Source organism: Anneissia japonica, unplaced genomic scaffold (genome assembly GCF_011630105.1).
Source record: "Anneissia japonica isolate Jap-2015-1 unplaced genomic scaffold, ASM1163010v1 scaffold287861_len940595_cov192, whole genome shotgun sequence".
In the NCBI taxonomy this organism is placed as follows: domain Eukaryota; kingdom Metazoa; phylum Echinodermata; class Crinoidea; order Comatulida; family Comatulidae; genus Anneissia; species Anneissia japonica.
In genome coordinates, this window is record NW_022733264.1 from 580,068 (window position 1) to 592,183 (window position 12,116).

Genomic DNA, 12,116 nt, shown 5'->3' on the forward strand with positions numbered 1-12,116 from the left:
CATTGGTTATCAGGAGATGTAGTGAATTTCCATGTCATGCCTGTTTAGAAGAGCTAACAACAGCTCAGTCGCAATTCTCAAAAAACAGTGCTTCATTTTTGGTAGACTGATAATGAATGCACTTTTGAAATCTGGTTAAGCAGAAGTTATTTAATGTAGAGAATTTTGTTTTTCTTTGACAGTGAGTGGACTGCTAAGGCACCTGCAGGAAACAATCTATGTATGTTGATCTGCCTGCGACTTTTTCTACGAGATACAACCTACCAAGTAAGAATTTGTTGTATACCAGGTGTTCGTCATTAAATACAATCTGTTGGTGTGAACCATTCTTGTGTTATGTTTTCTACAAAACCCAGTCGGCTGACCGGGTCTAGGGTTGATTTGATACAGAATATTAAAATTATTTTGAATTTTGTTGCAGAATCAAATGTCATTGATTAGGATACTTTTCTTTCTTTTTTTGTAGAAACATATATTTAAACTTGATGGAGTAAAAACATTAGCTGAGGTAAGATTGGTAGCTCTTTTTTTACACGTTCTTTCATTGCTTTTACTTGAGGCCCACAAGTTCTTTGTGCTACCTTGCATATACTTTCTCAAACTATCTCATATTTTGCAAGCATCTAGCCCTATTTACCCATCCCTCCAAGCCTCTAGCCTTATTTATCTGGTTCCCAAACGTCCTAACAGGTATTGACCCACTCTCAAAATTCTCTCCTTTATTGACCTGTCCCTCTCTAAGCATCTAGCCATTATTGATTATCCTTTTAAGAAGTCTCTAACCCTTGTTGACCTGTTCCCTTCAAGCCTTTAAACACTATTGTTTGAATAAGTGTTGACACTATTTTATTAGTTCTCAGTACATGACAAAAGGGACAATTTTAAAGATATATCAATCAAAATATTAACATAAGCAAAGGCGGTTTTGATTTATATTTTCTGTGCTTTCCATTTTATGTATGTGTGACCTAACCTATGATTGTGTCACTGACTGATAGATAACTGATGAGAGATAACCTATAAATAACTTACTTATAGTAGATAGCTTATAGATAATATAATATTTATCTACATAAAAATATTTTACTTTGGAATGCTTACTGTGCATAATGATTTCCTAGTTAATAAACATTATCATGTACCTTTTCCAAGTATTGAAATACATGCCATCGTGTTGGGATTCAATATTTAATTAATGTCGAAATATTGAATACCTTTTCCTGTTCAAATTTTATTCATTAAATCACTACAAAATAATAAAAATGCTGATTTTTTTTTTTAAAACTCCTATTGTTATTTTCCATGTTGGTTGTTTTGCTTGCATCACCGATTACGCAGTTTACTCCTTCCCATTGAAATTTTTCTTTAAAAAATGAATAACGTAATTCTAATACAAATGAAGACTGCGGTTGTAATCATTGTAGTTATTGGCCTAAGGATTTAGATTTACATGTTTCAATGATACGCTCTCAGGAGATGTGGTTATTTGAGTATGCCCATTATTGGATGTTGATTCAGAGACTAGATGAATAATTTGGGTTAATTAATTGTTGAGTATGCTATTATTTGGTCACACTAATGAAAATTTGAATTAATATTCAGTAATTATTGAAAAGATATGATTGATATTAATACTCTAATTTTACCTACTATGAAGGTCACAGTAACTAAGATAGTACTCTATTAGGAAGATATGAAATAGAGTCAACATGAACTTGCAATAATGGGATGCTTCTTGAAAACTAAATATTTTGTGAATAAGCTAGACAAATATCCTACCTCATTTTTACAATTTGTGCAATGCAAACTGAGAGTTAAAAGCTACATTACGGAAACGGCATAAAAATTTTCCTTGAAAGGATAAACATTGATTTATACAAGGTGTTTTTGAAACACATTCTACATTTCAATAGTAATGAAAATTATTGACAACATAATATTTATTAAAATTTAATCAAATAAAGATAATGATGAAAATGAGGACAAGATACTAAGAATAATATATAGTGATTAGGAAAACTAATGATGGTTGATATTAATAGTGCTACTTAATTTATCAGTAAGTTTAGAATATATTTTTGTTAAAAGTATTTTTTGTTTGTGTGTGTTATCATTTAATAGAATTTTAAGAGGATTGTTGATTCTCTTATTATAGATGGATAGGATGCTGATATATTTAACGTAATCATATTTTGTGTATAAGCCATATCTTGTTCAGTGATGCATGAAAACTAAAACATTTTTACTTAAAAATAATGTATTTTGTCAACTCATGCTAACATGCCGTACTGGTCATTTGATGGAATAGCCAAACTAATAATGCTCAACGAAATCAGAAGTAACAATTGTGTCAATCTGTCACGTTAGTCGGAACATAAAATATCTGTCGTAATTGATCTATGCCGCTTTTACGACTCAACATTACATCTTCCCGACGGGTTATTCTCCAAAGATGAAATATATATTAACTAATTGTTACTTAGACATCGACTTCTGTTTGTAAGAACGAGAATTGAGTAAACTAGATCTTTAGTGACACTGAAAAGGAATTGCAGTTAAAATGGATGATAGCAAATGTAGATGAGTTGAAACTGCAGTGATTGTAATGCTCAATCATTTCTTATAATCTTTATTGTATCGATGACACACTTCGAAAGGAGAGTTCATGACCTGTGTATTGGGAGAATTATTCCGCAACAACTCAAAATTAATCCCAAATTCCCTTGTGATGGTAATTTATCCCCCTTGTGATAATAAACAAATCATCTTCAATAAATGGTTTGGGCCTAGTTCCAACTAGGTGGATAAACCCGGCTCAACTCACCGGGTTTATCCACCTGCCTGTCTGAACTACAGTAGGTGGCTTATCTCAAGCTGTGCTCCTATAGTAACTAGGCCTGGCATGCCACCGTGTTTAACTTTTCTAAGCCGGGCTTTAATCATTGCGGAGGGACCTTGTATTGACTAGGACCAATCTGCATTCAATTACGTAGGTTGTGAGCGAGCATACGTTTCGCGAGCAATTGAAATATGTATTTCTGGTCATGGTTCGTTATTATGCAAATGCTTGCGCCTACTGCCTAATCCCGCTAGTCTGAACGGCTGGCAAAGTTAAGCCGGGTCTAACGTTGAGCCGGGCTTAACTCAAGCCTGGCTTATATCCAAGTCTGAACGTAGCCTTTATCATATCTGGATTTAAAATACCACCGGTGAACCTTATGTGATTTAGGGATTATGCAGAGAAACTAACGGGAAATCCGCTTGATACCCCATATGTTAGACAATGCCCAGGAGATATCATCAGCGATGAGTTTGATAATGAATAGAACATTGTGTAATAAAGATACAGTATTAGGTTTCCTCTAGCAGGCAGATAGAATGTGGGGCTATTACATAGATTTATGGACACTATTATTGGACGGATGATTATCTGCACGATATACCAAATTTACATCCAATCATCTTATGTAGTTGGATCCCAGCGTAGTGTATTACTGTATAATGCAGATAATTGTAATTCTTTTGTAAATCACCTGTTTTTTCCCCATTAAATATTTTGATTGGTGCTGTAAAGAGCATAATTGGATTGAACCGAAGGTCTTAGTGGATGTTGACCACTGGTATATTGTATGATGTTGCTATGATTAGGAGCAGATGGTACCACTCATGACATCTCCATCTCTTTTAAATGTTAATGTTGACAATGTGAAGTAGCATGATGAACTTATTTTTAATGATGATGCTGTGATTGGTACCATTTTTGTATATCTGCATAAGTATTTAAGGCCTTATGCTTTCATAAAGGAGGAAATGGTGCAAGGATACTATAATATGCACTGTGCAATATTTAATACCAGGATCTAGTGAACAGCTTCACGTACTCTATGCCTATTTTTAATGTAAACATGCTGAAATTTTCATTCTTGATTGGCTGTTATGCTTTCCACATCTCTCTTGCTGAATCTGAGAATGCATTTTAAGCGTGATTAATGCATCAGGTAGTGGGAGACCTAATTGCGACCTTCCCATGATGATAAAGTATGCATGCCTCTGGCATTAAGCTAAATATTTATGGTTGATAGATTAACAGCTTACAAGTAATGAACTGTTACATCATTAAAGGGATCAATGATAATTTACTTATGTATGTGTGGCCATTGATTGATTGGTATTGATTATTGATAATAATGAGCCCATAATTGACAGTAATGCTAATAGTAATAATTATAATTTAATAATATGCAAATTTTGCATTTATAAAGTGTATGAAGCTACAGATATTTTATGCAAGAATAGTCCAAGTGCAAGTGTAAATATGTGTATATGTTTTTTTTTTTTTTTCAGAGACTACATGCAATAACTGATCAGTACCTATGCTCTGCTGAGCAGCCCTTCACTGTCGACATCTTAAAAGAAATAACAAGTAAGTTATTTTAACAATAATTTCAACAGTGTAATGTTATGCACATGATTCATATTGCTTTTACAATTTTCATTCTACACTATAACCTTTTCTCTGACAAAATAATGTGATTTGCTCATGGGCTTGGAGTGAAGCTGTGGTGTGGTAGTTAAGATGCTTGCCTGCCAGCAGCAACACTTAGCATGTGGACCCAATGACCAGGGAAAAGAACTGCACTTTATAACCGCAAGGAAGAGGCGCATTATAAATGCCCATACCAGTACCAGTACAGTTACGCAGATTTCTACAATAACTTTAAAACGAATTGGTGGTATTAAATCGACAGAGTGGAATTAGAGATTTTTAGCAAACTTGAGACAATGGGATACCCTTCTCTCAGAGAGAGAAGGGAGATTATTTAACCTAGCAAGTGCTTCATCCTATGATCCAAAGTCACGGTTTAACATAATTCTACACGCCCTCTTTTGAATGGCTTCAACAGAATTACTAAGTTTACACGTAAGTCCTGAGTGCCATTTAACATTGGCGTACTCAAGGATAGGCCTAACGCAAGTACAGTAAACAATGGATAATTCACAAGTACCAAATCCGTTCCTTTTAAGGCATTTCAGAAAATAAAGTTTCTGATTCGCTTTTTAAATTATATTATGTATGCAAGTCCCAAGTATTTTAGCTTCATTAACAAAGGTAAGTTGCGAGTCACCAATAAATAGTCACTGGTTAAGGGGGTTTTTGCTAAAACTATGGCTAAGACAAACCTGAAGTGCTTGGCACTTATTTGGTTTAAGACTAAGTGAGTTTCAGAACACCTATCATTAAACACATTAAGGTTATTTTGTAAAAAACTGCTCTCATTAACTATTCTATTTTCATAAAATGTAAGGTCATCAACATACTTAAGAACAGAGCAGTTAGAATCTTTAGCAGCATCATTTATCATTATTTTAAATCTAGTTCAAGGCAAAACTTAGTTCCTTGTTTGTTTAATAATCAGAGAGATGCTCGTTATACTTAACACGTTGTTTCCTGTCTCTAAGAAAGTGACAAAGCCAGGGAACAATCGATTCACGGACTCCACTTACAATAATTTTCTCAATAAGGATGTTGTGTTGAATAAGATCAAATGCTTTAGTGAAGTCTGTGAGGACGACCATTCCCATATTACGACTCCGCTCAGCAGTAGAGTTTAAGTCGTAATAAATAATGGTTGGTAGAGGCACCTTTTACACAACCATACTGGCATTTATCAAAACAGTGCTGCATATCAGTGGTAATCCATTGGCAGATAAAATCCTCAACAACTTTCGCAATGGTAGACGTTAACAAGATGGGCCTTAATTTCTCAATTTTAGGGGGATAGACCTTGGGTACCGGAACTACAAATGCCTCTTTCCACTGATGTGGTAGTTTGCCTTCCTGGAAAGAACCATTAAGAAAGTAGGATATATGTTCACTAAGCTCAAATGCAAAAATTCTTTGAAAATACGCGGTGAGAGTCCATCGGACCCTGCAGCCTTATTGGGATTTAGATTTTTAAGCTTACTATGGACCCCCCACAGTGCAACCTGAGGAGGATGTCCTTTATATGGTAAGTAGGAAGGGAGAGCTGACATATCTAATGGTGGGATGTCATTACCAAATCGTGCAAAGTGTGAATGAATAGCATTAGATATAGCAACACTATTCATCATGGGTATTTCAGGTACCTTTACAATTAATTTACCTTTATTATTAAATTTAGTTGTATCCCTAATATGCTGGTGCCATTTACGCGGGTTTTCATGTCTAAGATGTTTAACTCTGTTATAATAGTACTTACTTTTGGCAACAATAATTTTACGTTTAACTAAGTTACGTAGGCGCTTACATAAACTTATGTTACCAGATTCAAAGGCACACTGTCTCTTTGAAATTAAATCTCTTGAATTTTCAGTAAGCTGAATTTTCAGTAAGCCGTGGTTTATCATTACAATGAATCCTAACAATTTTTGTGGGTAAGTAGGTATTTAAACCATGGTCCAAAATATTATAGAATGAGTCCATCATCTGCTGGGTCGTGTTACCAGCTTTGACTGATTTCCAGTTCTGGTTTTGCAGATACTGACCAAAGTTATTCATAGGAGTGGTAAAGAAAGGGTGCACCGTGACCTTCCTTACAGAGTCACTAATGCGTCTTGATTTAGGTTTCCACAAAATGCAATTATGGTCACTTGTGCTGATCAGAGCCAGAGGGATAGGACAGTTGAAGTAATTTTCCAAATTAGAGATGACAAGATCTAAAGTGGCATTATCTCTAGTGTGGAAATCAACAAGTTGTTTTAAATACTCTGGACACGTCCATGCGGTTAAAGTCGCCAAACAAACAAAAACCAGATTCAGGAGACGTCCATTGTGTTGATTAGATGACTTTCAAGAATTTCTTGAAATGGCGAATCATTTGTAATATAAATTCCACAAACTATAATCTGAGACAATCCTTGAGGTAATCCGTGTGGTCTAACTTTGATCCACACAATTTCCAGCACAGAAGGAACATCAATATTTAGTTCAACAGCATGAATATCATTTTTGACATATATGGCAATGCCATGGCATCAGATCGAAATTTGGTAAATAAATTATATCCAGGGATAGAAAATTGATCTTTATGATATCTAGTTGAAAACCACCACTCAGTCACAATGCTAATATTCATTATTCATTTAATATTTCATTATTCATGAGTGATCTAACATTTGTTAGCTCGGACAAAGGAAGATTAGAATGGAGGGTTTATTCCTTTATTATTTTGTATAAAAAGTTGAGGAATGTAGTGTTCGGGAGAGACTTAAGGTTGATTTTGGTTTCGATATTCCAAACATAATTTTTGTGTTTGACAAAAACATTCCGATTATTGTACCCCTCTATAATAAGGCACTTCCGTTATGTTTGTCACTTACCTAGTAGGAGATGAATGGTTTTGATTGACATTGTCTGTAGGCACTGGATTATACGCACAGTATGTTTCCTGTGGAAGACACTACACATTGTGCATGTCTGTATTGTGACCTCCTTGGTTTCAAATCTTTTCAGAACCACACTATTTTTTTTTTTATTCATGTCTAAACAACTCTAATTCATTTTTTAGCTGCATAATAACACTTTGTTTAAAAAGCATCATTTCCATCTTGTAAGTAGATTGATATTGATGACAACAAAATATATTAAAATAATAACAAACTATAATAATATGTGTAATATTTAAGTGCTTGTATAATATCATGTCTATTTCGTGAATACTTACCTGGATAAACCGAATAATTGCCATTGTTACTTAATGAACACCCCTACAACAAAAATAGAACCGACCGATTGACCCAGCACATGACTGTGCCCACGCCCAATGTTTGTCCTCATTCCTTTGTCATCGGTCAACGAATGACGGCCACACCCAAGCGATAGAAATTGAATAGAGGAACAGACAGTATTCAGAAGACTGGATTTCCTTTTGGGTCTACTATATCTTTTTAAAGTTTTTAATAAAGAAGTTCATTTGAGTTTGTTTTGTGTTTCGTACCATCACTCTTAGCAAAGCTTGCTGCGCCGAGTGTGGGGGGCCTAAGCCTAGTGTTGAGTTCGACAAGCATTTTGGATTGCCCATAATGTCGGACTTGCAATGAAGAAACGCCATGTGAGGTTTGCGCTCGTTGGCCCGCGGCCATCTTCATTGTGGTCCGCGAGTGGTTAGCGTCTCTTACTTCGGCCACAGTGCCCGCTGTTTTGGAGGGTTGTGCCCCCTCCTGTGGCTATATATAATAATATGTGTAATATTTAAGTGCTTTTATAATATCATATTTGCTAAATCTGAGAGTTATATTTTATTATTTATAAATTGTATGTTTATAGATATTTTTCAAAAACTTGCAGTAGAGAAATCACACCAGGATTGGCTTATTGCATCTAGAGCACACATTGTAAGTTGATTATTAATTTATATATTATATATTCGTTCAATAGTATCTCATAATTTCATTCATGTAAAATAGTATTCAAAAATAGAATCAGGAACATATGACGGAAAATTTTTAAAAATAATTTAAAAAAACCCTAAAATTCAAATATAAAACATGAGAATTTAAATATAAAATACACAAAACAAAAAAATGAAGTAAAGAATTTATTTTTATTTTATGGTAGATGCGACACACGATTAAATAGACATTTTTATAGCATTAAAAGATTCTAAATACAGTACATCTTAAGACATGCTCCAACGTACTTTAACTATTATTAGGATGTGCAATGAGTTTAATACAAATATTATGAATTCACTCTAAAAATTGACAGGGCAATTTGATTCTACATTTGGCTTATATTAAACATCATCAGGAATAATACATTATTATCATCAGGAATAATATTATAATTATTACATAAACTCTTTGGAAGATTGAAAACAATTTTTGCAATAAAAAATCAGTTGCTATCAGTCATGATGTGCATTCATTGGTATTCGCATTCATTTGCTTGTTGTTTAAATCTGTAAGGGATCTGTGAACCTACAAGATGCTGATAGTAATCAATTTACTTCCCATTCATTCTCCTCTTTCACCCTGACCTACTTGCACAATAGTAAATTTCATTTCTGCCCATTTAAAATGCTTCTTTATTAAAACACAATAGGATGGAGGGAAATCAGCAGGCGATGCATACAATGGTTATGTTAATAGCAAAAGAAATTGCTTCCTATTTAATAGTGTACGTCTTTATTGATTATCTTTATCCTGTGGTTTTCTAAGTTTCTTTGAATGCTGGTTGCTGCAGTTTATTGCTGTTCCATCTTTTGTGTTGGTTATTGATTGGTTTATTTTTTTCCCCTTCTATTTCAGCCTCTTGTGAAATTATTAGCAGCCAAAGATATTCACGTTTTGCATTGTGCCTTGCATGGCCTCATTAGCCTGGCTAAAAGGTACAGTAGGCCACACAGCCGTAATATTCTTCGATCAAATTTTCATTTTTGTTTTACCACTTTTTGCCATTTCTGGTACACGAAAATAAATTTAAACATATTTAGTTTTCTATCAAATTGTTAGATAATAGCAGAAGATATATAAAAGTGGGCAAATAATTAGTTTCATTAATCAAATAAATGTTTGCAGTAAACCGCACAGATAGTCTTGAAAAACAGTGTTTTGTTATTGAGAATATTCAAACATTTTGAATAGAAAGCTTTAGATGCCTTAATGTGAATATGGTAAAAATAAATTGAAATTAAGAATAATTAACATGACTCTTCCCTACGAGAGGCCCTCTAGTGTCATGTTACACCTGTTCACAGTGGAATATTACACTTGTAACTCAGGTATTTAGATTGTTATATAATACATTTGCATATGAAAAACATTGAGGTTTTCATATGTAATTGTTATTATTTGTTATAGGAATAGCTTTATTAAAATTATGTAATATTTAAATATCTACAAATTGTTTTGTTTTAACTTTTTACTGATGGTCATTTTTTTTTTTTTTAAATGTTTTCATTTTATTTCAATTTTAGTCCAGAGACCAGACATATACTAGGGGAACTAAACTGTGTAGAACAGATTCTAACCATTTTAAAAGAGTATGGTAATCCATCGAAAATGTAAGTCTTTTTTGCCTCTTCACATTTTTTAAATCCAATGTCTAATTTTTAATAAAATATTTATAGTCTTAATATATTATTTGCTTTGTGCTTTTTTGTTTAAAGAAAACAAAACTGTTGACAATCAGTCATTTTTATTGACACATGTTTATCATTATCAAATGACATTTGACAACACAGTCTTTGTCACATGATCAAAATTTATTTGTAAATGTCACATAAGATATGAATAATATATACTGTAAGTGGTTTAATGTAAATCTGTTTGCTGACTGTATGCATTTTTCTTATTTTAGTTTGGCCGCTAAATTGCTGCGGCACCTGTGTCATGATTCAAGCGTGCGTGAATGGGTAAAGATCTATGATGGTGTGCCAACCCTTGTAAGCTTGTTACACTCTGATAATATGGAACTTCTATGGAATGTTGTAAGTCAATAATTTAATATTTTATCCTTTACTTCTGAAAAATATATAATAAAGAATTAAGTAGATTGACGATATAAGTAATAATAATTATTATTAATATTATGATAAACTTATTTTTATTACTATTTTTACTGTTAATATTATATTATAGTTGTCGTTGTTAATGTTGATCTCAAAATATGTCAAATGTTGGCAATTTAGTTACAATGTTTCTAGCTTTATCATTTGTAATGAGTTAGGCTGGTTAACTAATTTAATCACAATAATTCCATTTAGTAACATATTCACTTGGTTTACATGTAGGTGTGGTGTTTTGTTTTGCTTGCTGAAGACATGGATACCAGCAATGAGATCAGAATCACAGGTGGTCTACCCATCCTCTTGTCGCTATTACAGTAAGTTTGTTCTTGTATTGTCGTAATTTTCAGCATCTTTAGTTTAGTTTGGTCATAAACATCATGGTGATTGCAAACATAATGAGATCATAATGTGATCATAAACACAATGATCACATGCATAATGATCTCAAAACATAATAATCATAAACATTGTAATTATTACAACAATGATTATTAAGCAAAATGATCAAAAATATAATGATGACAAACATCATCATAATTACTATAATCATAATCTGCACAACCACGGATTATCATTTTGCATCTTTCTCTCGATAGAGATCGTAAGTATACTACTGACCGCCACAGTACCACTAGTGTCTCCAGTGCAAGTTCTTTAGGGAGGCTGTACTCAGTTACTGGTACTGAACAGGAACTGGTAAGAAACAGCTACCAATTCTCTTTCTGTTGTTCATTCTTTATTAGGCCAAAACAATTTTTGTGTTGACCACGTTTTGGGAAAATCCAATGGGTAGGTCGGTATAAAAACCTTTTTGTTTTTGACAACCAAATACTGTATGTGTTTACGCCTAAAAAGTAGAAAACACACAAATAATACAATTTTAGATTCGCATCCTGCAAAATAGGCTAGCCTTGGCCCTCTAGCTTGGCGAAGGCTATTCCAGCCTTATTTGCTCATAAAAAAATATTGTTTTTTGTCAAAAAAATAAATAAATAAATAAAATGCCGACCCTTAATTTTGTAAAATTTGGGTCGGTCGGGTGAGGCCAACACAATAATTTTTTTTTTACCTTATATAATCATGGAGAAAATAAAATATTTTATTTTCTCCATGATATAATGGAGAGTTGTAGGCTTAAAATAGTTGCTTTCTGAATAGTTCTAAAAATAATGTGGTGTACCGCAAGCATTAATATATTATTATGCTTATTTATGAATTGATCTAATGATGTTAGTATATAGTTATTAGGACGCTTTCGATTTGTGCAACGACGCTAGAACAGAATCACTCATGCGTGACCGTCCTACCTGGCATCCTGCATGCGTAGATTTGGCCAAATTGCGTTCTAGAATCTACTCGACGAGGTGACCTTAACGTTCTCGCATGCGCAGATGACTTTTAGGGACGTCATTACGTTCTGTGTAATGCTCCCTAGTAGTTAACGCCATATGTGTCTCTAGTTGATATCTTCTTGTTTTTGTTCGTAGGATGATGTTACTCTGGAGCAAACCTTGTCATTACAGTCTGGTGAGTGCATTTTATATTTCACTAATGATTGTTTCC

The 12,116-nt window shown here is 33.5% G+C and overlaps 1 protein-coding gene across 7 annotated transcripts in view; it reads left to right on the forward strand.

Moving 5' to 3' along the window:
* The window catches only part of LOC117116142 (serine/threonine-protein kinase Nek10-like), a 55,447-nt gene that overhangs the window by 31,272 nt on the left and 12,059 nt on the right, over nucleotides 1-12,116 (forward strand). For all 7 annotated transcript variants that reach the window (XM_033260124.1, XM_033260122.1, XM_033260128.1 and 4 more), the window contains 10 exons: nucleotides 183-267; nucleotides 467-508; nucleotides 4,345-4,423; nucleotides 8,309-8,376; nucleotides 9,292-9,371; nucleotides 9,960-10,046; nucleotides 10,343-10,472; nucleotides 10,776-10,867; nucleotides 11,150-11,249; nucleotides 12,041-12,080. In XM_033260124.1, coding sequence (XP_033116015.1) covers nucleotides 183-267; nucleotides 467-508; nucleotides 4,345-4,423; nucleotides 8,309-8,376; nucleotides 9,292-9,371; nucleotides 9,960-10,046; nucleotides 10,343-10,472; nucleotides 10,776-10,867; nucleotides 11,150-11,249; nucleotides 12,041-12,080 — 803 coding nt within the window. The remainder of the gene's footprint in view (nucleotides 1-182; nucleotides 268-466; nucleotides 509-4,344; nucleotides 4,424-8,308; nucleotides 8,377-9,291; nucleotides 9,372-9,959; nucleotides 10,047-10,342; nucleotides 10,473-10,775; nucleotides 10,868-11,149; nucleotides 11,250-12,040; nucleotides 12,081-12,116) is intronic.